The sequence below is a fragment of the Phoxinus phoxinus genome (assembly GCF_949152265.1).
Source record: "Phoxinus phoxinus genome assembly, chromosome: 4".
NCBI classification, from domain to species: Eukaryota; Metazoa; Chordata; class Actinopteri; order Cypriniformes; family Leuciscidae; genus Phoxinus; species Phoxinus phoxinus.
Window position 1 is genome coordinate 12,571,321 of NC_136879.1, and position 27,925 is coordinate 12,599,245.

Sequence of the window (27,925 nt, forward strand, 5' to 3'; positions counted from 1 at the left end):
AGTTCTGAGGTGCATATTTTGATTTTCTCAGACGCATCAAGGTGAGTTCTCTCTCTCACACACACACACACACACACACACACACACACACACACACACACACACACACACACACACACACACACACACACACACACACACACACACACACTTTATTATGCTATTATACTCCATATAACTCCATGTAAAAGCCAGAAACTAAGCTTTTTTTTGCACAGGCCTATCTAAAGGGTTAATGGTGCCACCTGGTTATCAACAGTAAAAATTACAAATTTTACCTCTTCCCAACAGGGAAAACCACCAACAATCAAAAATGCATGATTTTATGGTGTCATGGCTTTGCAATCAAAAAATGTGGTTATAATGGAAGTCAATGGGGCAAAAACAGCCACGAACAGTAAATGAGGGAGAAAAAGTTAAAATCTGATGCTGCACAAAAACTAACAATGCATCAAAACCAATGTTGTTTCTAATCTTTGACATGTCCAAGACTGTGATAAAAGGTAAAAAAAAATCCAGTCCACAATCACATTTTATATTGAAAATAAGTAATTTTGTGTTTTTTCCCCTCCCAAATCAGTGTCATAATTTATGAATTTGGCAATTAAAGAGTTAAAATCTTGATTTTTTTTAAAAACATTTAGTAGTTTTGAACAGGACTGATGTTGATTAATAGATTTATGAAAAAAAAATGGCAAAAAAATATTTATCTGATCAATTTTTACAGCAGTTTAAAGTAGTGGCTGTTTTCAGCCACGAACATAACGAAAGGGTAGTGAATTTGCCCAGAGTGTACTGTTAAGTTTTTGAAAATTTTCAAAGCATTTTCCTAAAATATGTGTAAAAATAAGCTTTGTCACCAAAAATCATTCCATTTGCTGAAACACGGAAAAAGTTATGGCCAAAATAAGACTCAAAAATACCCCATAGTGGCTGAAAACAGCCCCAACAGCACATAAGGGTTAAGGGGTCTAAAATAAAGAAAAGAGAGTAGAGACGATTTTTTGTTACTCCTGCAGACCTGCACTTTATTATACTGAATGTCCTGTGTTTTTTTGTACTTGAGTGCAATAAATTTTTGTTGAAAAAAATGAGAATCGTGTAAGAGAATCGTGATCTCAATTCCCATGGAGAAAAATCGTCATTCACATTTTAGCAAGAATCGTGCAGCCCTACCCTGCTGGTGCAACTCATGTCTAAACTAAAACATATCGTTCACAAAAAAAAAAAGGTATGACCACATTCTATATTATTGGACTGGCGTTTTTTATTCAATAGCTTCTTTTTTCCAAACATACACAGAAATCTCAATGATACAGTATATATATATACACATGTTGGTGTATATAATGATATTCTCTAAAAAGTCAAGGGCATGGGACATGGCTGCTGTGCGCTTAAAGAGAGGAAGGTAGGTTTCTGCTGTTATTTTGAGTCCACACAAAGGGTTCAGGATCTGCTAGACAAACAGTGGAAGGTACAAGAGTAATAAAAGATCTCCAGTCAAGCATGTTGGGAGACAGAACATGTGGGAGCTGCCTACATCGTGGAGGACACCAAACATTACTGAGCTTCACAATACTGCACTTCAGAGTGTGTGAAGAAAACTACTGGAGTTACACAGCACCTAAACTTGTTTCGTGATGTTTACTTGACGGATTAGACAGATGCTCTGGGTCAGGTTTCCTGATGGAGTTTGTTATAAAAAGGTTTTTTTTTATTATGCTTTTTAATGGTTTTTGATAGATGACACATACAACACATTAACTGCTACACAAATGAAATGACACGCTGTTCTCCCTCCCAACAGAACTTCACTAACATGAAATAACATGGGGGGTTATGAAGTATTCATGGGGGGGGGGGGGGGGGGGGGGGGGATTTTAAAATAAAGGCCCTATGTAGAAACACACCTTTGGGTAAAAGTGCTGATCAGGTTTTATGCCTCTGGTTCTCATAATAATATGGTCACAGGAGGAGAAAGTCTGCATCTGCACTCTTACTTTGGGATGCATTGTATACATTTGCCCATTCTTTGGTACAATTCAGCTCCATTATCATAGAGCAACATCCAATTCAAACTATGCGGCTCTACATGAACTGATACATTAATGACAAGGGTGTGGGGGCATGGGGGGGGGGGAAGCATCATCCCAAGAATGACATCCAGTAATAAGCAAATTACATTCCTATTTCCTTTTGAAAGTCAAGGCATTGCCAATGTATGACTCTGTGATTTCTCCCCTATGTAGCTACAGGTAAGGTGAGTACTGTAAAAGTGTGTGTGTGTTCGCAAGGAAGAAGCTGTTTGTTTGAAACAGAGATGAGAAGAATGTGAGAGTGGATTTAGAGGGATTGGTGTGGACTTCAGAGCACAGCAGCTGCTGTGGGATAAATGGAAAACCTCTACATCATCCCCATCTGCATCAGAGAGTTCGCATATGCCATCGGCTTGACGTTTGGATGAGGCTGCGGAAAAGGAAAAAATGATGTTCATAGACTAATTTATAACTGCAACACTTTTTTTCTAATTGTACTAGTGTGCTAAGCCATGTAATAATAATAATAATTTTTTTAAATGACAGGCGCGATGCACCAATAGGAAAAAAGTAGGGGCCAGATTTACGAAACAAGGCAAATTAGCGCAAAACCAAAACAGCGCCGATGTGAGTGGAAAGTTCTGCACGTGATCTACTGACAAATTAAAGAACACCAACACCGCCAGACCATTTCCGTTATGACCAATGCAATCTACCAAGAGCAGCGCAAATTAGCGTCTAAATTAAAGGGGAACTTCGCCATTTCTTCGCTGATTTTCACTTTTGTTGTCGCATGTTTCCTCAACGAGCGCCCCCTACAGTGGTGGGGCGTATATTTCACAACACTGTCAAAAAATAAAACTCACTTGCGGCGCCCTCCTCCCCCTTTCTACCGCTGCTCATGTGCATTTGTTATTATCGGAGCCGGTCAACTTTATCGTGTGGAGCTGTGTCTACAGAGGCGGGTAATACATCATACACAGTATCATAGAGCATTGACATGCATGTCGAATTGCTGCAAAGCAGTTCATGTTTCTCACTCGTTCTCGCTTCTCACGACACTTCCTATTTCCAACTTACCGGGATGTTAGTCCACATGTTGCTAGGTTGGTTTTCCACCTGGGAACGCTAGGGGAAGTCACCATTTTCCATTTATTTAACCATCCAAATGATTTCTAAACGGTTTTATTGAAGTTGAAATAGTTGCCAAGTTCCCCTTTAAGACGTGCTTTTTTGGGAAGCAAATAATGCCGCAAATACCTGTAAATTGACTAAAGCAAACCTTGGTAAGTCACTTTGCGTGATTCATTTAAATACTCTCTTCATATAAACTTTGCGTCTGAAAGATAAACTCCTACAAATGCATCTGCAATAAGCCGCAAAAATAACCCAGTTTATGCCTTTCAGTGCTAATGTAACACTGCGTGTCTTTAGTAAATCCTGACTGTAGTTTTTTTAACGCCAAAAGAGGCTATTAGTAAATCTGGCCCTAGATATTTCGGACACACTAGTGGAAAAAAAAGCTCATTTTAAATGACACTTTCCTGAAACAATTCTATTAATTTTATTAATATTATAATAATTGTGCAGTGATTGCAATAAATGCCATGTATGGCATTTTTGGATAAACATTTTCCTCATTTTGTTGCATCCCTACCAATAATCTTGAGATGTCACTTACCGTATTTTCCAGACTATAAGTCACACTTTTTTTCATAGTTTGGCTGGTCCTGCGACTTATAGTCAGGTGCGACTTATATATCAAAATTAATTCCTACTGACTGAGATGAACCAAGAGAAAACATTACCGCCTACAGCCGCGAGAGTGCGCTCTAGTTGGCGGAGTTGTTCAGAAGCGACACCGAGAAAGAATTCAGTGTTGTGTGATGAGATCGGGAGCTTGGTGAACTTGTTTATCGATAACTTGTTGGACTCGCTGGCTAATGTTAGTTTAGCCTATTCAGCCTCCCAGGTATATGTTCTTTATGCTGTTGTGTAGCTGAATAACTGTTAATGTGTTACGTTAACATACCGGACACCTATTCAGCCTGTTGTTCTGTGTGCTATTGTGGAGCTGAATAACTTGCCTTTCCAGATTAAATGTCTGTTCTTGGTCTTGGATTTTGTGAAATAAATTTCTAAATAATTTTTTTGACTGATGCGACTTATACTCCGAAGCGAATTACGGTAAAAATACGGTAATCAAAACGAATGAATGTAAATAATGTATAAAAATGTAATTCTACTGACCACAGCAATAAACTGGTGGAACTCTGGATTGAGGTCTGATCCCCTGAGATGAATGTACGCTCCTTTATTTCCCATCTGGTCACTAAGAGCAAAAAAAAAGCACACAGAAAAGAAAAAGTCATGAAAGTTCACACACAATTAGTAACTGACGGGAAATTAGTCTGTATTAAGGGGTTCAAACAAGGCCTAAAACTAACTTTTTAGTTAGGCCAGTAACTTAAGAACATTTACCGGCCATAAATATATTTTACCTTCCATTAAACACTTATTTATCTTTATTAAAGTTATCAGTTTGTCAGTAAGTTGTCAGTGAGTTTTTCAGTCAAGAGCCATGAGTAATTGTTCTTTGTTTAACCTTAAAAACACAGACAGCAGCAGGAATATTAGGCTGCTGTCACTTTAAGAGCTGCACGGATCCAATATACTGTTACACATGCGTTTTATTTCTCAACTGCGCGCTGAGATATGGATTTCTAGGCGGATTTCTAAATCAAACATTTAATCCTGACTTGATCATGACATGTTTGCGTATCAAATGTTTGTTTTCAATAAGATTGCATTAATTGAAAATGTTCTAATATTAACATCCACCTCAGGAAATCCTTGTACAAGTAGACAGCACTAAATACAGGCGTAAACTTATTTTATGATCCGATCACTCCAAAAACATTGGATCTAGTCCGGGATTATTTACATTTGGCCACTTTATGAACTTTTAATGAGGAGTCACATCGAGATGTGGTTCTAGACGCATGTGCCCAGCTACCGGAGATGATTGTGTCTTTTTACCAAGTGTGCGCACAAACTTAGCGCAAAAGAAGAACTGAAACTGAAATCGGAAACACAGTCACACGGAGTCATCCTCAGAGAAAGTGATAAGCACTATATTCTCCCACGAGTGCAGATTCTGCTCTGCGATTCAGTCTAATATTAAGGGGCAGCCCTAGTTCAGACAGTTTCTTTTTCTTTTAAGATTTAATTTTTTAAAAATTCACATGTTTATATTACGTTTAACTTTGATTTACCTAAATATTTTAAAAGAGGTACAGGCAGATATCTGTTCTCCTTTATTTTTCTGCACTGGAGATCAGTAAGATAATATACATTTTATATTTTTATTTATGTGTTTAAAGACTGTCTAGTAAAGTTCACAGACTGTTTAAAAAGTGCAATCCACTTGTTTATATATGTTTATTACAGTGACTTTGAATGATCTAAATACTGAGTGTGGTAAAGCCGGCAATCTGCACTTTAGTTTGTGTGATTGGTTACTGACTTTCATATTAATGTTTACACCAGGCTTATTTGTCAGTACTTTATGTTGTCATGATAATTATTACATGTTTACAAGGCTGGAAGTTCAACAAATCAGTCAAATAGTTAAATAAAAATATGTAATTCATATCAATTTTATCACCTAATTTCATCATAATATATAGGCCTGGCATACAGGAAAGCACAATTTATGTTTAATTGATCTAATATTGTGTTGGTCATACTATTCAATGATTTATTGCTTATCTTTGTTGAATAATACAGAAGATAAAGAGCTTGAAAAAATATTGCAATATTGGTAAAAAAAACAAAACACGGAATTTGATTATTTTCCAAAATCGTTCAGCCCTAATTCACATTATTGTATTTCATTCTAATGAAAACAGCCGGAAGTGCTGAATTACTACTCGTGTCACTTTATTTGACCATTTAAAATTGTGGTGTAACGCAGCGGTCAAAACTTGGTAAAAAAAAACAATCATATCAAAAATACATTTGAGTGTGTTGAAAGTTGTGTTATAACGTTACTCTGTGTGTTCGCTCGACGGCTGCTGTGAGACACTTATTGAACATCGCAGTAAACAAGATCGATATTAGAATATCACATTAATAAAAGCTGGATGACTTGTGTTAATAATTCATTTTAAAACATTGTATGGTGCAGAAAAAGGCTATATTACTGTAACTACAAATAAAGCTCTTTCTGATTATGTTATCCTCTTGACAAAATAGTGTTGTCTCTGAGACACGGTACAACTATGATACTCGCTGTAAATCAAGAAAACAAGAGGTTCAAACTATAAAACTAACCGTGTTGAACTATATAATGGTTATTTTTCTGAGGATAAAGGTATCCAAACAAATTGGGGTTTTCTCTAGATTTAAACATTGTTGGAAACATTTGGGAGAATGCAAGTATACAAGTCCATAAAATATATACCACTGTATCTTGATCCAAAAATCGTACATATTGTGCCTTTAATATCCCCTCTGAAAATCACAATGCACTTATTAGGGCACAAACACACAATAAGGACAGAGAGATGATCATACCAGTAGTTTGGCGCTGAGAACACGGTTATGCACTTCCCTGAGTGAGTGACCTCGTAACCCTCGGCTTTCACCTCATGACTGCGCACTATATACTGCAGTTTGTTCTGCTCCAGGAAGCGCTCTGTAACATCAGGCCCAAACTGACAGCTCACACCCCGCTTACTGACGGACCGCCCGCTCTGGAAGAGAACACACATCAGTCAAACACAGGTGAACGCTGTGGCCTAAAGCCTTTGGTTAGCTGAAGGGGGAACAGGAACTAACCTGCGGCTGAGGATCTGACCACAGGAGATCACACATTGGACCTGTGCAACAGAGAATTACAAATTAGAGCCCTGCATTTCAGCCCGAGCCCGACGGGCCCCGACTTATTTACACCCCTAGGGCCGGGCTTCGGGCCAATTTTCACGTCATAGTTCACACGCGGGCCGGGCCTCGGGCCTGTTTTAGGCTTATCCTTCTTTTTATAGCCTATTTCAGACATGTATTAAAATTAAATATGAGAAGTTGACGATGGAAAAACAAACATAGAAAGACGTTTTAAACCTATCACACTGACATATGACTGACACATGACAGTCTGCTCGCGCTCGCGCACACACACACGCACGCACACAGGTTTCCCGGCGGCACGACCCAAGATTTGCGCGACCGGCTCGCTCTGTTAGTGTCCCCGCCAGCAGCAGAAGTATAGCGAGCGTGACTTCAGCGCAGCTGGAATAGTTCAAGAAAAAAGTACGACTGGATTAAAACCTTCCACTGTGGATGCTGTGATTTTTCTTCACGATGCTCTGTAAGAAACTATTCTTAGCCATATGGGGCTGTCTTGTTGGTTTTCGTTTGAAAACGACTTTATTTTCATCAGTCTGTTGGAAACTATTGGAAATAAGAATGATCATGTTCTGTAGTGAAGACTTGATTTTTGAGGTAAGATAAACTGCATGTTTGTTTTTAATTTAATGCCATTTATTTGATTTGTTTAGATTGTAGGCTATAGCTCATGTTGTTTGCGAGCGCTGTTGCGACTGTGAGCAGCAGTTTGCCTCAGCTTTTAAAAAATGATAATAAACGTTTAAACTATAACTGTCTATGTGTGATAACTCTATAACTGTTTATGGATTTTATTGTAGCCAAGTAAAGTGTTGATTTGAGAGGCTAAATGGATCAAACATGTTTAACTCGCTGTCGGCTGCTTGGTCGTCAATAAAAAAACAAAAAGAAACCGAACATTTGTCTAAATCAACTTAATAAAGAAATGAAAAGATACATAACTAACAAAACGGACCTATTTTAATGGCTGCAAATAGCTAGTTTGCCCTAGGCCAGGCTACAGCTGTGTATATATAAAAAAATAAAAAATAAAAAACGGGCTCGGGTCGGACTCGGGCTGATAATTATGATGAGCTGTCGGACACGGGCCGGGCTAGGGCCTGAGCGTCTCGGGCCGGGCTAGGGCCTAGATTTGAGGCCCGTGCAGGGCTCTATTACAAATTACAACTTGAGAGTTACATTTTCCAATAAAAACATGCTTGGCCGTGCAACACTTGATAACACTGTGCAAGAGTGTTGTGTGTGATTGGCCAGGCCTTCTGATTGGTCTTGGTGCATGTGGTTGCTAGGGTGCTCTGGATGGTTGCTAGGGCATCACTATGTGGTTGTTAAAGTGATTGTTGGAACTTAGCTGTACTAAACATTATCTAGCGCAGCCATCTTCAGAATATTGTCTTTGAACTTCTGTTTTTGCGGTTGCTCTGTATATTTCTATGGCATCGCTGTCCAGTAATTAGCTGGTGAAGTGGATTTACTTATTGTAGAGTAAACAAAAGTCATAAAGAGCATTGTAATATTTAAAGCAGATGTCTTAACAAATGCTAGGAGACAGGGAAGATTTTAAAACGAGCCGTTCATTCATAAATATGTCAGATCGCAGTGAAAATACAGACCGGAAGACGAAAGACAATGAGCGCAGCGCTGAAAGGGGGCGGGGCTACATAAGGTCTATAGAGTGAAATCTAAGCATTTACTCCTAATAACCATTAACAACTTTAAAATACTGTACACAAAACATTAAAACATTATCTAACTATTTTATGAGCTAATTAAACAATAATAATTGTGTTATAATGAATAAAACTGTAATAATTGTATATATCCTAGTAATATATAACCAATGTAGAGACTACAATATATAAATTAACTACAAACTGATAGTTTGCAAATAATTTGTGAGCACTTTATGACTGTATACATATTTTTAAATGTCACCAAATATTTTGTAATGTTGAAGTAGCACCAGTGTGACCAATGTGAAGAATGTAGTCACGACGGCAGAAAAGGTCGCAGTCTGGAGCCTTCTGACTGCTAAGGCTTTGCTAGGTTTCTTCTTAAGGCCCTTTCACACCAAAGACAATAACTATAAAGATATAGTTCTAAAAATCGTTCTCGATATAAAAGAATAGCAGAGTTCACACCTCAGCTACAACGATAACTCACAGAGAATCAATATCGTTGGAATCACTTTCACAACGATTTTATCCAGATGATGAACATTGACAGCCAATCAGAACCCATCCTGCTGTAACGAGCTCGAGCATTTAAAGCGTCAGACAAGCACGCGCTTAGAATAAACAGAGCGATATCGTCTGCTGGTGTGGACACTAACATGGTTCTCTTTACAGTTATCGTTCTTGGTGTGGACGGGTCTTTAGCCAGAGTCAAAATACTCAAGGCTCTAGATTCTTCTTTCAGTGTAAATCTATGAGATTATTTTGTCCATTGTACAGTCCACCAGAATAAAATCTTAAATCTGATCACAAGTAATAGCACACCTCTCAGCAATAAGCCACCTGATTTGAGGAATCTCTGAGGTCATAAACAGTGCCGGGCCGTATAAGCTTTGACATTAACAACATTATCTTGTGATATCAGACACGTCTTACCAGAGTCTGGAGGCTGCCTGTTCCTGTCTATCTTTCTAATGTCATCTAAGGTCACACCATCCTCACTAAACAGTCCGCCGTGCATCACCTGAAACACAATTCCACTTGTACTCAAATTCAAAGACAAAAATACAAAGCGGTATAAATCCGACTGCAGAATATACACTGAATATGACGTCCGACTTGCTTCTTACCAGCACTTTGCTATTGATGCACTGTGCGAGAGGAAGCCACTGGAAAACTTCGCTGAAAAGCTGGAACATCTGGCCAGTGTACTTCGCTTTCACCTCACCCTCGAACCCATACATCTGATTCATGTTGTCTGTCTCATGGTTACCTTCACAAACCCAAGAAGAAAAATACATTCCGAATGATAACATTTATCTTTCACACACGAACATTTGAAATGTTTTTGGGAATTCTGCTGGTACAATACAAGGAAGCGTTGGTGTGTCCTCACCCCTAAGCAGGTGGAAGTGTTCGGGATAGAGCAGCTTGAAGCCAAAAAGTGTGAGAATGACTTCTACAGAGAAAGAGCCACGGTCCACAAAGTCACCATTGAACAGCTGAGATCCGAAAGTCAAGGCTAATTTACTGGACCTCGTGGGGGAAGTGTGTATAGCACAACTCATCATTACTGAGCAATGCTGCTAAGAATTTACACTGCAAACAGTTTGGCTAAACTACATTACTAGGAGGAATGCATGTTTTTGTTATTATTAATAATAATAATAATAACATAAACTATGGAACATTGGTGCCTTTCATCGTCTTGCTGCTGCCAGGGTTTTATAAAAGACTCAAGTCACTCGCAGGCGCTGCCATGTGTTACTGTCCTCACACTGGGTAAAAGCAGAAATCATAAAATCATAAAACAATGCAAAGGATAAGCTTGTACTGTGTAGCTTATTCATTTAAATCAAATTAATATAATATTCATTTTCATGAGAACAGCTCTCACACAATTAAGATTACAAACCCAAAAGGAAAAGGATACATAAGGATTAGTTGGAGACGGTAAGCTGTTCAACTCAAAGATATTTAGAAGATCATAGTACTGGCCATGCGTGTCCCCACAAATAGTCATTTTCTCTGTCTAAACAACAAGACAAATGAACAGTGAGAACAAGAAAATCATTTCAATATCAAAGGGAATTACTATAAGGACGACAAAAACATAAAAAGGCCATAAACTGAATTCAAGCTTGTTGTCAAGCAGAATATTCTCTTACCTCTTTTAACGAAACTTCAACAAGACTTGGAAGTTTGGATAACAGTTCTTTAACTTGAATCAGCATCTGAAACGCAGACAGTTTCATTATGATCATGGGTCAATGACGTGATTGTTTTGTAAGATCTATTGTTTTATTCAAAAATACAATTCATAAAGACAGTAACTTTAACACACATTATCAATGAATATGGAATGCCTGATATTGGTTCAACTGATGATCATGTTTGCCTTTTGAGAAATGTATTTTTACATTTTATCAGAATTATTGCACTAGAAGCACAAATTGATTTAGTTTCCTGATTTATTATGTTTACTGAATGATATAAATTAACACATTATCTAAATTGTGGGGTTTTTTCTATAAAAAAAAATAAAAATAAAAAGAGACTCCATGAAGTTGCATAAGCACAATTGTAAAGCATATACTATGATATAGTAAAGATCGATGGACCACTGAAGCATTCACACACCTTCATTTTTGTTCACATTTTGTTGTGTTGCAATCTTATGTTAAACTGTTCTCTCTTTTTGTTGTTTTTTTACATCAATTTACATTCCAAAACCAATAATGACAAAGCAAAGATTTGTGACAACTTTGCAAAATTATTAAAAATGAAAAAATGAAATAATTACAATGCATTAGTTTTCAGTGCTTAGGTGAAGCACCTTTACAGACACAAGTCGTCTTAGGTATGATGCACATCTGCATTGGGGATTTTCTGCCATTCTTCTCCTCAGATCCTCTTAAAGCTACACTGTGTAGGAATTACTCCCATCTAGCGGTGAAATTGTATATGACTACCAACTGAATATTACTATCTAGCCCCTCCCATTCCGTGGGCGTTTTAACTCCTACGGTGGCCGTATTATTTCAAATCTCCCGGCAGTCGCGAGTAATCTCCCCTCGCATTCGTCACGGTGCCACTGAGTGTAAAAACCTGAAAGGCGAAGCTTGAATTTCCAGGTATGTCCCTCTTTGGCTAATGTATTTTCAAGATGGAGGCGCAACATGGCTGCCACCATTCGAGCGACTCACCCGTATGTATTATAAATGGCAGATTCGACACTTACGAGAATACTTGATTAGTTGGTAGAAGTAATTATACATTAATGAGCACATATAATTTTGAAAGAACAAAGTGGTTTTTGCTAAGAATCCACTTAAAATGATACAGTGTAGCTTTAAAGAAGTAGTTCACTTCAGAATTAAAATTTCTTGATAATTTACTCACACCCATCCAAGATGTTTGTTTTTTTTTCTTCGAAAAGAAATGAAGGTTTTTGAGGAAAACATTCCAGAATTTTTCTCCATATAGTGACTTTAACCCTCTGAGGTCGGCAAACGCGCGGGCGCGTTTTGCTCTTTTTTTTTTTACATAGCAGCAAAATAGACCTAAAATACTCTGTCATTTTTGGTCATACAGACTTAAGAAATATGAAAAAAATAAGCTGTTAAATGTCTATTTTTTTATGTGTCCACTTACAATCGAAATAATACATTGTGCTTTTGTAAAATAAAGACAATATACAGGGAGTGCTTTCTGCCTCTCCGTCTCCGTGAACTTTTTTTCTGAAGCACGTCTCTAAACATAAACAAAACTCAGCGAATACTATTCACTCAGACATGAGCTATATATCTCTATAATCATTTAAGTGTGTAGTTTTAAATTATCTAATTCAAAACTAAAAGAAATATTCTCTGTTTATGTAATCTATATAAAAAGAGAGAGATCAGCAGTTCTCATTATCGTTTTGCCAGCTCATTACTCCGCTAATCGAGAGCACGCGCTATTCAAACACAGATTATCTGGAGCAACACATGCAAACCAGTCAACGCCCACAACAGCTGGACAACACACTCGCTGTGAGGAATAATAATATCGTGATAATCCTGGAAATTTTACCTCAAACGTGCTGGAGTAGCCTAACAACGGATCCAGCTGCAGATGATCAGCAAGTGCTTTGTTCTAATCGCGATATGAAATGGTGTCTGTAAACCGCAAAAGACTGTTTAAATTTGAATCGCGTTTCTGTGTTTGAATGAATGCACGGCACATATGCATGCATGCATGTTGTTGTTGTTGTTGTTGTCTACAGCTCACGCGTGTCTGTGTGTGAATGAATATCGCTTTTAGCAAACTATCTATATTGCCTACTGAGATGAGTAAAAATCGACTGAATACGTTGAAATAAAATGTCTTTGTATAAGCAACATATTAAACTGCAAATTAACATTTATGCCCTAGGCTAATATATATTAGCCTATAAAAGACGATAGCCTATGTTACAGACGAAATATGAAAGACAACATTTCTTTTTGGATAGATTATAAAGTTTTTACTGCCACATCAAAACCTAATTTAGAAGGTGCAAACAAAATCTTAAATGATCAATATAAGCCTTAAATTATTTTTGTGTTTTATTAGTGACAAATTTGGGGAGAGGATAGCCTACATCCAAAACTTTCTGAAAATACGAATGAGAATTAACTGCACAATTACTAGAAATGTTTACCTTGGATATTATACAATTTGCAAGCATACAGTTTGTGGAAAAATACACTTTTTTCAAGATGTTTCCAACTCTGAACCAATTCTGTAGTTATATATATATATATGTATGTATGTATGTATGTATGTAGGGCTGTGCGATATGACGATATATATCGGATGGACGATATAAAAAGTCTATCGATCCATATTATGCTCTATCGTTCATATCGTGGTGTCGCAAAAAAAATTGTTTACGGCAAAACTTTTTCATCATTTGGAGGACTGCAATCTTACACGCCTCCATGAGAATGGCAGAAACGTGAATAACATGGCGAGTGAAGGGTGATAGAACCGGGTGTTTCCGAGCAGGACCAGCCAGGACAAACCGAGGAGCTCGTTCCTAAATGAGGGGCTACCTCTGTAGCATGAACATGATTTGGTTATATTTCTATATGTTTGGTTGACTATTATATTTTGATAATGAACATGCTGCTATGTCAAGTTAGCAATGCAAGAACGTGTGCGCGTGCTGTGAAGCGTCGGCGCGATCACAGGAACAGGAATCCGTTACTCCGTAATTTATGGTCATACGGATAGAAGCAAAAAATTATTCAAAACTGTAAAGCCGTAAAATACAGAAAACAAGCTCGATTCCCTTTTCTACCATCTCGGTTTCCTTTTTGTGAACTTTGGACCCTGTCGCATGATCCGAAGCTCAGCAAAATGTCCTTTCGTTTTGTTAATCTGTAATTATTTAAGGCAAATAGCCTATATTTCGCATATCGGCCTATATATTAGTTTTATATATTTAGCTTTATTCTGTTTTCTCCGTTCACAGAAGCGCTTTAAGTGCGTGATGTGACGTTGTGTGGATCCATGTTCTACACTATCCTGCAATTTTCGCTGGTTTCAAAAAACAAAAAGTTGCATATTACCTGCTATTCATTTTCACTGAAATGTAGGCCTAATTTCTTGACAGTTGGTGACATACAGTATGGAAAACTAACGCCAGCGCATTCCCATTGCGTCTTATCAATGATGACTGACAGCTGAGCATGGGCATTTCACTCATTGGATAGGCTATGCGCGTCAATATCACATTTTCTCAGTCTGTACTATTTGAATTCATGATTGGTTGACTGGCAAATTAAAATAGTTAACAGAACGATAAAATAACGTTGTTAACCGGTTAATGGCCATTTCAAATAAGCGTGTCTGTTCAGAACGATTAAATTTAATTTGGTTCCGTTTCTGGTTATGCTCCTGTCAAAATTTCGTTTGTTTGTTTTCGTTCATTGAACAGGTTCGGAGCCCTGATTTCTGCTACATTTTAAACACCTTCCATTGAATTTTTACATTTGGTATTTTATATAGCAATATTTTATGTTGGGCCTGTAATCATTTGTTTTTGAAAAGTGTTTTATATTTCGTTCATATTTTATATTTCTACATTCTTAATCAAACATTTGCCCATTTTTTTTGAGAATATAAAATATATATATATATAAAAAACATTTTTGAGGATATACTTAATATATACTCAATATATATCAACTTTTCTTTTATTTGATACATGCTAAAAGTATTTTCCATGTAGTAATTATATATATAAATTATTAATTGATTGAATTTACAGAAAAGGTACTATATCGTGATATATATCGTTATCGGGATATGAGATGACTTATATCGTGATATGAGATTTTGGTCATATCAACCCAGCCCTATATGTATGTATGTATGTATGCATGCATGTATGTATGTATGCATGTATGTGTGTATGCATGTATGTGTGTGTGTGTGTGTGTATATATATATGTGTGTGTGTGTGTGTATATATATATATGTGTGTGTGTGTATGTATGTATATATATGTGTGTGTGTGTGTGTGTGTTGTCTTTGCATTCTATCTTGTGGCTCAGTGACACCTGAATGAAAGGCTCATTAGTATGCAGCATTAGCAGGTCTTTGTGTCCTCAGGTGTGAATGAGGACATTATTCATGACCTTGTTGGATCATTCACGCCCACCTGCATATTGCCTTTCCAAACAAAAAGTGTCTTACAAAATTTAAATCAATCTATTGTTTAATGTGAACGATTAGCCCGGATGATTTTCAGATCATTTTGAAGTAAACACTTTAGCCGACAACATCCATTAGTCAAAAGTATTGTGGAAATATGTGAAGTTGGTCGTTTGTGGTCTTATATCAGACAATTTAAGTTTGAGTTTTTTGAATAACCACGCATAAATAATATTCTCTCAAAAATGCAAACATGTACATGCATGTTGCTCACATATTATGATAGCCATGTTCGTGCTAAATAGAGTGTAATTACACCTTTGCCATTAATATGTTTATAAGCAACTGAAAAAAATACAAATATCAGGGCATGTCAAAACATCTCAAGGACCCCAAAAACACCTTAGACCCCAGAGGGTTAATGGGGTACAATGGGTTGAAGGTCCAAATTGCAATTTCAATGCAGCTTCAAAGATCTCTACACGATCCCCAGCCGAGGAATAAGGTCTTATCTAGACAAACCATCGACCATTAAAAAAAAAAAAAAAAATTGTATTATATATATATATATACACTTTTATCCACAAATGCTCGTCTTGCATTAACTCTGTGATGTGCAATGCATTAATTAATCACGTTGAAAGGTCACGCGTGTTCCGGATAAAAAATGTAGGGCAGGGCGAAACAAACCTTTTATTTATTTTTTATTTTTTGTAAATGCCGTTTGACTTAGTAAACTTAGCACGAGTCTTTGCACGTTCGCTTTGTAAACACTAGGTCGGTACTTCCACCTATTTCACGCTTGACCTTTCATCGTGATGTGTGGCGCATCGCAGAGCTAGTGTAAGACGAGCATTTTTGGTTAAAAAGTATATAAATGTGTATTTGTTTTAGAAAATGGCCGATGGTTTGGCTAGATAAGACTCTTATTCCCCAGGTGGGATCGTGTAAAGATCTTTAAAGCTGCACTGAAACTGCAATTTGGATCTTCAAACCGTTGGACCCCATTGAAGACACTATATGGAGAAAAATCCTAGAATGGTTTCCTTAAAACCCTTAATTTCTTTTCGACTGAAGAGAGACATAAACATCTTAGATGGCATGGGGGTGAGTAAATTATCAGGCAATTTTTATTCTGAAGTGAACTAAGTGAACTCCTTTACGCTCTGTCAGGTTGGATAGGGACCATCGGCATGTAGCCATTTTCAGGTTTCTCCAGAGATGTTTGATTGGGTACTGGCTCTCACTGACCCACTCAAAGACATTCACAGAGTTGTTCATAAAAACACTCTTGCGTTGTCTTAAGGCCCAGGTGTACTTCATGTTCAGCGTTCTGCTCCATCTCACGGAAAGAACCAGGTTTTTATTAATGATATATCTATATTTTGCTGCGTTGAGCGTTGAGCTAAATGTGTTATTAGCCACCCAGCCAAATTTGAATTATAAAAAAAGCCGCCAAGTAAATAAAATAAGCGATCAACATCTTGAAAAAATTAGCAGTATTCTCTGCTCTCAAATGCTGGGGGCGTGTCCACTGGCTGCGCTGAAACCACGGCCACTCGCTGGACGGGAGAATAAAGGCCGAGGCGGGAGATAGTTGGTTCGGCCACATTCACCAGTAACAGCGGATTATCAGATTATTGTCTCCAACGAAAGTTTATAAGACTATCCTGTGTAAAATGATCACTACAGAGGCGGGTGTTGGTGATCCTCGGCTCTCCATCAAGGTGGATATTCACAAAATTAATCCACCTCTTCTTGATATGGTTGTTTTTTCAGAAATTTAAATAAGGACACCGATCAGTTTTGTACGCGATCACATCCAGGTAATACGCATTTCCGTGACGAAGGCATAGCTAGCTAGCAAACTGTAGGCTGTAGTAACTAATAGTACCGACAGTAACTTGCGATTGAGCGGCGAACTGATGTGAATGTGCTCTATTGTTAGGGGCGGGGCCAGGGTCAGTGGCTCCAGTGCGTCATCGACAGTAGGGGCGGGGCCAGGAGCTCAGTGGCTCCAGTGCGTCATTGAGCCCCCGTTTTAGCCCTAAAACGTAAAAAAAAATTTAATTTGGACTCTGTGCGTGCTCTTTGAGACAGTGACCATAGACCTGCATTATATGACTGACAGACAAGAACGGTTTGACCTAAAAATATCAAAATTGAAACTACTGCGGAAAAAAAGACACCTACATCTTGGATGCCCTTGAGGTAAGCTAAAACATACCAAAATTTTATTTCAAAGTAATCTTTAAAGGTGCCGTTTGTAATATTGACAGCTAGCGGTTGAAATGGGTACTGCAGTCCAAATACAAAATATTGGAGAGAGTTGTTTCCCTTTCCTCCTCAGACTCGACGCTCACATGGGTTGACAAGATTTAGGACTCACAACAGGAACGAGCGCAATAGTCAATGGAAGGCGATGAGCCTTACACTAAGTTCATGAGTTGATTTATCTGGGTTTTAATTGGTCATAGAGATTTTTAGATGGATGCCAAGGATTTTTAGTTAGGTAGAATCTGCAATCTCAGACTCAGATCGCTAGCTGGCTTCTGTGGCTGTTTACGCTGTTTTTCACCAACTGGCGACCCGAGGTGTTGAAATACTATTGGGTATTTGATGGGGCGCCTGTTGGCGGGATCACAGAGAAAAAAAAAGACATTCCAACTCGGAACGCAGATAGTAGTAGCAGAAGTAGAATTACTGTAGCATTGTTTTTCTGAGAAACAAGTATGTGAACTTAGCATTTTTCCTAAATACCTGCAAACATAATATGGTATTTATATGCTTTAGTACTGTCAAAAAAAGTTACATGCAGCACCTTTAAACTTTTCTTCTGGTATCTTAATTTTTAAAGCTCTATATTGTTCATTTCCAGAGATATATGGATTTCAATATCGCTCCATGAGTAAATTGTACAAATTTTAAGTGCTCAAATCATATGTGGGTCAGCATACAGCTGATATTTTTTTTTCTTTTAAAGAGGAATGTCTGAGCAACAAATTATGTTGAAACATTAATATCCTTTTAGATTCTGGTTCTTAATAAACTTCTCTTTTGGAATCTTCATTTTAAAGGCCCTACATGGTTCAATCCCAGAGATATAGGGATGCCCAAAGTGACTGTTCAAAGTGTTGAATTTTACCAAGAATAAATAATAGATGAATAGATGTTTCAATATCTATGTATATGCGTGTACTTGAAGAGCATTCACCTGGTAAGCACACTTTCTGTGCAGTTTCTTCTGGTCTTTGAACCAGTCCATTAACTCTTTCATGAAATTCAGTGTAACTTTCCCATCTTCAAGTTTAGGTCCAGTATAGTCATCCTCGATTGCTGGTGGGAGAGTATAAAAGCATTAGTAGAGTAAAGTAAAGAGAGTATTAGTGTCCATCAACGAATTACTCAATAATACCATAGCACTTTTTGCTGCCTTGTCAAAACAGAATATTGTCGATAAAGATTTATAATAGCTGACCCTATTACTATAATTTTAGTTAAGTCACCTTATTTAAAATAATGTACCTCAATGAAATCAGTTTTACCATGAGAAAAATATTGGCATTTCCCCCCAGAAGATATATTTGTATGACTGACATCCACTTTTGTGACGTAATTAAGTACGGAGTAATGTAAATTAACAAAATATTACTTACTATGGGGTTGAGGTTGGTTCTTTATAATTATGCATAATTTACTGTTATAAATATAGTAAAATAAAGTGATACCAAAATTTTTTATAAATCTGTAACTCCAAACACTTACTCATGTTCTCGATGTCTAAGGAGTCGACTACTGATCGTTTGAGCTCGTCGCTGGCAATGGCCCGTTCGAAGGCCTTCTGTTTGACAATCTTATTGCATTCCTGGTACTTCATCTTGGCATCTTTGTCATTGGGACGAACTCGAACTACCTGAAAATGACAATGGCATGAAAAACTTAACAAAATTAGTTTTTACAAAAAAAAAAAAAAAAAGTTATTGAACTTTTGTGTGTTGAGCTGAATTATGTTTTAAGACTAGAAATTATATTTCAAGGTTCAGTTAGGGAATTTTTCAGCAAGGCACTATTCAAAGGTATAATTTCACTAATACAGTATGTACATACAGTGCATCTGGAAAGTAATCACAGCGCTTCACTTTTTCCACATTTTGTTGTTACAGCCTTATTCCAAAATGGATTCAATTTATTATTTCCTCAAAAATTCTACAAACAATACCCCATAATGATAACGTGAAAGAAGTTTGTCTGAAATCTTTGCAAATTTATTAAAAATAAAAAAATTAACAAATCACATGTACATAAGTATTTACAGCCTTTTCCATTACACTCAAAATTGAGCTCAGGTGCATAATGTTTCCACTGATCATCCTTGAGATGTTTCTACAACTTGATTGGAGTCCACCTGTGGAAAATTCAGTTGATTGGACATGATTTGGAAAGGCACACACCTGTCTACATAAGGTCCCAAAGAAGAAGTGCATGTCAGAGCACAAACCAAGCCATGAAGTCCCAGGAATTGTCTGTAGACCTCCGAAGACAGGATTGTATCGAGGCACAGATCTGGGGAAGGGTACAGAAAGATTTCTGCAGCATTGAAGGTCCCAATGAGCACAGAGGCCTCCATCCGTAAATGGAAGAAGTTTGGAACCACCCAGGACACTGAGCGATCGGGGGAAAAGTCAAGGAGGTGACCAAGAACCCGATGGTCACTCTGACAGAGATCCAGCGTTTCTCTGTGGAGAGGAGAACCTTCCAGAAGAACAACCATCTCTGCAGCTCTCCACCAATCAGGCCTGTATGGTAGAGTGGCCAGACAGAAGCCACTCCTCAGTAAAAGGCACATGACAGCCCGCCTGGAGTTTGCCAAAAGGCACCTGGAGGACTCTCAGACCATGAGAAATAAAATTCTCTGGTCTGATGAAACAAAGATTGAACTCTTTAGCCTGAATGGCAAGCGTCATGTCTGGAGGAAACCAGGCGCCGCTCATCACCTGGCCAATATCATCCTTACAGCAGCATCATGTTATGGGGATGTTTTTCAGCTGCAGGAACTGGGAGACTAGTCAAGATTGAGGGAAAGATGAACGCAGTAATGTACAGAGACTAGGGCTGGGACGGTATGGATTTTTTCTTACCGCGGTTGAAAAGCAAGAAATTCCTGCGGTATAGCGGTGAACCGCTTTAAATTTACATTCTCAGGAAAATAGCCGCTTATCAGTTAATCGTTAATCGATCGATAAGGTCAATCAACTAATGATTAATGAATTAATCGATAATTTGCATCCCTAGCTTTTATATTTATTATTTCACATTTAGAACAGAAATGGAATGATGTCTAAATAAAGTGCTGGCAAACCAAAATATAGTCTAGCTATGCTTTACATCTTTTGCTAGACAGACTTTGTTAAATGTTGTTACCTCAGAAAAAAAAACGAGCACACTTTGAAATCGTCAAATTTTCATCAGGCAGTAATTAAATTATATTCCATATTTATGTTTACATAATATAATGTTATTTTATTATTTAAATTTAATCTGTTGATAACTGGTATATGAAAAGTGAACAGCATGAGTAGGATCATAAGATGGGTCAGAGATTATTTTGACCACTTAAGTTTTGTTTTGTAGAAAGCCTTTATTTAAATTACATTTTGTTTTGTATAAATTGTATCTTAATTTTAATCAATGTTTCATCAACCAATTGCCTGGAATTAATAAATAAGAAGCAAATATAGCAGACATATAATCAGGACGCGGAGGCACCTGTGCCTTCTCTTGCATTTCGTAGAGAAGACTTTACTCTGTGAAAATATTGATTTATTTTAGTCCCTGTGCGCCGATCGGAATTCTGGGGATACAACAGAGCCAATAGGCAATACTACGGACTTTAGCCGTTAAATATCGTTGCTGCATTGGATCAGTCTCCTTTCTAGAACAGCCAAGAGCTTTAGCCTCGCGGCAGCAGCGCCTTCCATCGCCCATAGACCTTAAAACAATCCGCGGATTGAGGGCGGGTGCGGTTTTAAAAATTGGTCAAAAAACGTTGGTGCGGATGGATGGTGAACGGATTAGTTTTGTGATGCGCTTGTGGAAGAAATAATAGCCCATCCGCGCATCTCTAGAATGGAATCTATATTATGCGTCATGAAACATTGCGTTCCCCAACTCTTGAAAGGTCAGATTTTCTCCATCGTTTGATAAGTTTTGTTTAGAAAACCTTGAATCCATGTAAGACACAATTTCATTAGACATAATCCATGTCATTAGAATTAGAATCAATTCAATCAGTTCTTCTCTCTCTTCTGTATGTTTAAGTGTCTGATTTCTTACCTTGTATATGTTACTGTTTTGTTAATAAAAAAATGTAAAGAAAAAAAAAAAGAAAAAAAAAAAAGAATTAGAATCAATTAATCCATGTCATTAGATACAAACGTTCAAGCACGCCAATGTTTTTTTGGGGGGGTTTTTGCGGTGATGACGGTGACGAGCGGTATTGCGGTAACCGACTGGGGCGACGGTTCATCTTCCAGCAGGACAACGACTCAAAGCACACAGCCAAGATAACAAAGTAGTGGCTATGGGACAACTCTGTGAATGTCCTTGAGTGTCCCAGCCAGAGCCTAGACTTGAACCCGATTGAACATCTCTGGAGAGATCTGAAAAAGGCTTTGCACCGACACTCCCCATCCAACCTGATGGAGCTTGAAAGGTTTTGTAAAGAAGAATGGGAGAAACTGCCCAAAAATAGCTGTGCCAAGCTTGTAGCATTATACTGAAAAAGACTTGAGGCTATAATTGGTGCCAAAGGTGCTTCAACAAAGTATTGAGAAAAGCCTGTGCATACTTATGTAAATGTGATACCATGTACCATAGATACCCCTTTTCCACCAAGGCAGAGCTGGTGCTGGTTCGGAGCCAGAGCCTAATTTCAAATCGGTTCTTTGTTTTTCGACCACCAAAGCACCAGCTCCGAACCAGTAAAAGTGGTTCTTAAGTAGCACCAAAACATTGCTGGGCTAGAAGTAAGAACCGCTCGCATCAGGGGCTGGGGGCGGGGTTACCGTGACCAACAAGACGAAAAGAAACTTGTGACCGCCATTTTTAAAATAGCAGCTAATCGAGCTAATAGCTGCTCGATTGTAATCTCCCGTCTATGCAAGTTACGGCGAGCTGCGCGAACGCGTTGGATTCGCCGTGTTTGGATGCCGATGTAGGTTCGCAAAGCCATGAGCATGAATAGTAACGCAATGACCGCCATTGTTGATGTAAGGCTTGTTCGAGATGCATCGGAGCGGCGCGGACCGATCAGAGCTCCGGGAGTGTTTGGAGAGCATACGACTCCTTGTGCTTTTGGATCGCTTTCGCAGTGCTTTGATGTCATGCGGCGATCGGTCTGCGAGAAGTAGATTGTTTGGCGCTGCCGTGCTAGCGTTGCTGGGCAATGTGAGATGTATACACAGTGACGTAAGATCTGGCTCTGTTTTGGCTCTCTAGCCTGTGGAAAGACAAACCGGTTCTTAGAAGACCCGTCAGTAGAACCAACTCTGTAAAGGCAATAGCTCTAGCTCTGAACCAGCACCTGTTTCTTGCTGGTGGAAAAGGGGTAACAGTGTACCATTGTCTGATGGCCTCTTCCAGCAGGATAACGTGGCATATCACAACGCATCTCAAACTAGTTTCTTGAACATGACAGTGAGTTCCCTAAACTCAAACGGCCACCACAGTTACCAGACCTCAATCCAATAGAGCAACTTTGGGATGTGCTGGAACGAGAGTTTTTCATCATTGATGTGCAGACGACAAATCGGTAGCAACTGCGTGATGATATCCTGTCAATATGAACCAAAATCTCTGAGGAATGTTTCCAGCACTTTGCTGAATCCATGTCGCGATGAATTCTGAAAGTTCTGAAGGCACAAGGGGGACTAACCCGGTACTAGCGAGGTGTACCTAATAAAGTGGCCGGTGAATACTTACTTAATTTCGTATATGAAACGACAGGTCAATGAGACAGTAATTCAGAACAGAGATATTATTCTCCCAACATTAACCTAGCACATAATAATCACAAGCTAATATTTAGCTTGCAACCAAATCGTTGTCACATCCAACCAAAAACCAAAAGTAAAATAAGAAGTTGTATTTTACATAACTCACCTTTGTATATAGCGCTTCATAAACAGAATTCAAAACGGAATGGTTTCAAAACAGAAAGTAACGCGAATATAAAGAGTCTTACCGTTTCGTAGTCTTTGAGCGCTGCTTTAAACTTGCCCAGGGCCATGTTGGAGGTGGCTCGCCGATAATAGCCCTTGATGTAGTTTTTGTCCAGCTCCAGGGCTCGGGTGGCATCCGCCAGCGCGTAGCCATAACACTCTGTGCGCAGGTACGCCAGACTCCTGTTACTGTAGTAGACGGCATTGGTCGGGTTTAGCTCCACTGCTTCTGTGTAATACTTGATGGCGTTCTCATAGTCCTTATCTGGAATAAGAGCATTAGACCATTAATGCCGCCATGACACAGAATGGATCCCTCTAAAATATGTGAAATGGATTTCCTATGTTCCTAAGGCAAGTATCACTCAAATATGAAAATATTTTGTCATCATTTACTCACCCTCATGTCATTCCAAACACATAAAACGGTACTATACGATTATCCGGACCATACGATGGCCTACCCCTAACCCCACCCCTAAACCTACCCGTCACTGGGGTTAAGACCAATCATACGAAGGCCTAACCCCGCCCCTAAACCTACCAGTCACTAGGATTAAGACCAATCATACGATGGCCTACCCCAAACTCCGCCCCTAAACCAGCCCGTCACTGGGGTTAAGACCAATCATACGATGGCCTATCCCTAACTCCGCCCCTAAACCTGCCAGTCACTGGGGTTAAGACCAATCATACGATGGCCTACCCCTAACCCCGCCCCTAAACCTACCCGTCACTGGGATTAAGATCAATCATACGATGGCCTAACCCTAACTCCGCCCCTAAACCTGCCCGTCACTGGGGTTAAGACCAATCATACGATGGCCTACCCCTAACTCCGCCCCTAAACCTACCCGTCACTGGGATTAAGACCAATCATACGATGGCCTACCCCTAACTCCGCCCCTAAACCTGCCCGTCACTGGGGTTAAGACCAATCATACGATGGCCTATCCCTAACTCCGCCCCTAAACCTGCCAGTCACTGGGGTTAATACCAATCATACGATGGCCTACCCCTAACTCCGCCCCTAAACCTACCCGTCACTGGGATTAAGACCAATCAGGGATGACTATACGGACTATAACCGTATAGTTCCCATAAAACTTTAGTTTATCTTCGAAACTCAAATAAAATTTTATCTGAAGAAATAAAGTCATTGGGGATGGCATGAGGGTGAGTAAATGATGACAGAATTTTCATTTTTGGGTGAACTATCACTTTAAAGTCGTCATTAAACCAAAGTTGCGATAGTATTTTCTTCCCTTTTGTGACGAATAACGAGTGAAACTGCCTCTTGAACAAGAAAAATTTAGGTTGATTTTCTATGGAGTTTAAATTGATTTCTATGGATTTTTTTAACTGATTTTTTCCTAACCTAAATGTCATCTTTCATGTGAAATTCTTAAACACCGCTGTGGAAGAAGGACATTTAAGGGATACGGTATACAGTCATTACACCAATTTCGCCATATAAATAATGATAGGGATAAGAGATATTGATTTAAAATGAAACCGTTTTAAAATCGTACCTGTTTATTATCCTATAATCCATTACAGTGTACAAAACAATAGTCACAAAATGGCAGCAGATGCGTTTGTATGAAACAAGAGAGAGTGAGTCCGGATAACTTAGCAATGTTTTATTAACTATTTAAATCATGAAAGTTTTTGTTACAATGGAGGTACAGACATGGTTTAATTAAAAATATCTTCATTTGTGTTCAGAATACAAACAAAAGTCTTTTGGGTTAAGAACAACATGATGCCAAACTCAATAACAACTTTCATTTTTGCTAGGGATGTCCTGAGCTGAATTCAAGAACCAATATGGGGGCCTTTTGCCAAACTCCTTCAAGTGAGTTAGCCAACCGCCATTTAAAAAAAAGAAGCTGTGTGTGTTGCGTTAAAATGTTAAATTGCGTCACACATACTTTCAAGCTTCCATGTTTAGCATATGATGCCCACGGTTTTAATGAATCACTTTAAAGTCATATATTTACTGTTTATTTTTATCTGCCATCGGACTGTCTGAGACGCTGTTAACTTGTTACCATGGCGCGTTGCTATGGGCTGCGTCTTGCTTCAGACTTGACTGACCGACTGGCATTCTGACACTGCGAGATACAGCTTTCTTCTAATCTAACAAAAAGTTTATATCAGTAATCCCATATTCATAATTCTGACCACACAGTCCGTTTACAATGTCTACCTGATCTACTAATGCCTTTATACAGAAGAGCTGCACGATTCTGGATAAATAGAGAATCATGATTTGTTTGCTTCAAACTGAGATCACGATTCTGAACAGACAACTAAACATAATACCATGTCATTTACTAGAGGTTCAAACAGAATGTTAATTGCTGCAATCAACTTAAAATGTTTAATTAATCTGAATGAATGAATAATTCAATGACTCGCACATAAAAACTTCACTCATTTCATTACTTGATGAATGAGCGTTTTTTTTGTTCGACTCTCTTGAATAAAAAAGTCAATGAAAAATAAAAAATGTAAGGCACTTTTCGCCACCTGATGGCATGATAATGTAATTGATACAATCGTTATTTGTAGAGGCATGCTACATTGAAAAAGTGATTTACTCTATTTTGATCAGTACTATAGACATTAGTGTTGTTTATATCAGAACTATAAACTTTAATTTAATTTAAATTTAATTTAAGTTTTTCTGTGATAATATTAATATTTTTAACAAGTAATGATACTGTGTATTTGAAAATACACTCTCTGGATCAGCATCAATGCAGATTTAAATATTCTGCTGTGATTTTGTTAAATGTTGAATAGACACGTTTAATAGGTGTATCACATGGGTGTTTGCAGCTCTATTAAACAGCATATTAGGGCTGTCACAATACCTCGTAATGTTGACTGTTGTTTTGCACTTCAGTGTTTTACAGTTTGTACAGTTTGTATAAAATTCAGTTGTTGTTGTTTCAGTTGTTATGTTGTTTTGCACTTATATTTTTAAATATTTGTATAGTTTGTTAAAATTGCACATTGCAACTGTTATTTTGAAAAGCTGGTTATAATAAATTAATATTATTTAATTTTAATATTTAGTGCCTAATAAATAATTGTTAAATTTAGTACAGAGCCTGTAGTCTATCACACAAACAATGAAGAAAGGTTGATGTATTAAAAACTAAAGTGATCGACACCTAAATGTAATCATGTAAAACAATATATTTGGAACTGCAATCTATAATTTCAACTATATTGTCAAAAAGCAATCCTGAGAAATGTATATGGGGATACAAGCATGAAATAAAGGATTGAATAAATAAGGAAATAAAATATACAAAGTGGTGTTATAAATTATGAATTAATAAATGAATAAAATAATTAGAAAAAAAAAATTTAAATAAAAAAAATGCTAGAAACAACCACAGTTGAACTAAAGTTTAATGTTTTTCGGAAACACGCATAAGATTTTTTTTTTAAAATCTATTGAACAAAATGATGATGATTTTCCCGGATTAAATTATATGACGAGTGCAGGCAAATCAATAACATCAATGAATGAGTGACAGATGCCTCCATTGGCTATCGAGGGTGTCAAACAGGTGCAATTATTTCACATCATTATATTTATTTGCTGTTATTTGTCATTGTACGGAGTGCTGACAGTGAAACAGCATTATTACACCATCAACATCATCTAACGTTAGCCTGACAGTTCATAGCAGGACTCAACGAAAGCATCTATTATCTCATCTCTCCTCGTCGTCGATATATGTTGAGTAAATAAATCATAAGTATGATTAAATCACAGTAAAGTCTGATGAGAGAGTGATTCATGTGTCTGCCTGATTCATCATGTGTTGCTCATGCTCATCTCACACATTTACCTACTATTAATCTCATCAGCCCTTATAAAACCGCAAACTCCTCCAACACAGCCCAATCCGGTCAATATTAATCCAGTCTCTTATTTACAGCGGGTACCTGATAAGCTTTACCTTTAAAATAGTTATTCGCCTTCTCCTTGAGTTTCTCTGCACTGGAATTCTGCTCTTCTTCCGCCATCTTCTCACTGCCGTATTCCGTCATGCTGCCATGAGTACGCGAAGAACTGTCGCAAACACTTGCAAAAGGGTCGTAAACCGCTGTTCGCCTACCCTCTAGATTCTAGAACAGTCTCCAGAGCAACAACGTGAGATTGATATGAACGATATGAACTTGTGCAAGTTATTGCTACATGTTGTGAATTACTTTCTCCACTTTTAAAAATCCAAATAAATGAAATAAATAAATACAATAAAATACATAATAATTTATAAATTAAAAAGAAGATGTCGTTAAATGCATTTAGTAAAAGGATAATAGGCTACACCTCGAAATTAAAAACTTTTCTTTTGATCTCAGCGAAGAATAT

The 27,925-nt window shown here is 37.9% G+C and overlaps 1 protein-coding gene across 1 annotated transcript; it reads right to left on the reverse strand.

The window, feature by feature from the left end:
• Positions 1–1,246: 1,246 nt before the first annotated feature.
• ppp5c (protein phosphatase 5, catalytic subunit) lies at positions 1,247–27,649 on the reverse strand. Its single transcript, XM_079611234.1, has 13 exons — positions 27,510–27,649; positions 23,547–23,788; positions 19,070–19,217; positions 18,519–18,640; positions 10,789–10,854; positions 10,554–10,652; positions 10,017–10,122; positions 9,751–9,893; positions 9,557–9,644; positions 6,882–6,922; positions 6,618–6,796; positions 4,290–4,371; positions 1,247–2,469 (listed from the first exon to the last, which is right to left on the reverse strand). Exons 1-13 carry the CDS (start codon positions 27,598–27,600, stop codon positions 2,407–2,409), a joined length of 1,470 nt encoding a protein of 489 aa, XP_079467360.1. The 5' UTR covers positions 27,601–27,649; the 3' UTR covers positions 1,247–2,406.
• Between the last annotated feature and the right edge of the window lie 276 nt (positions 27,650–27,925).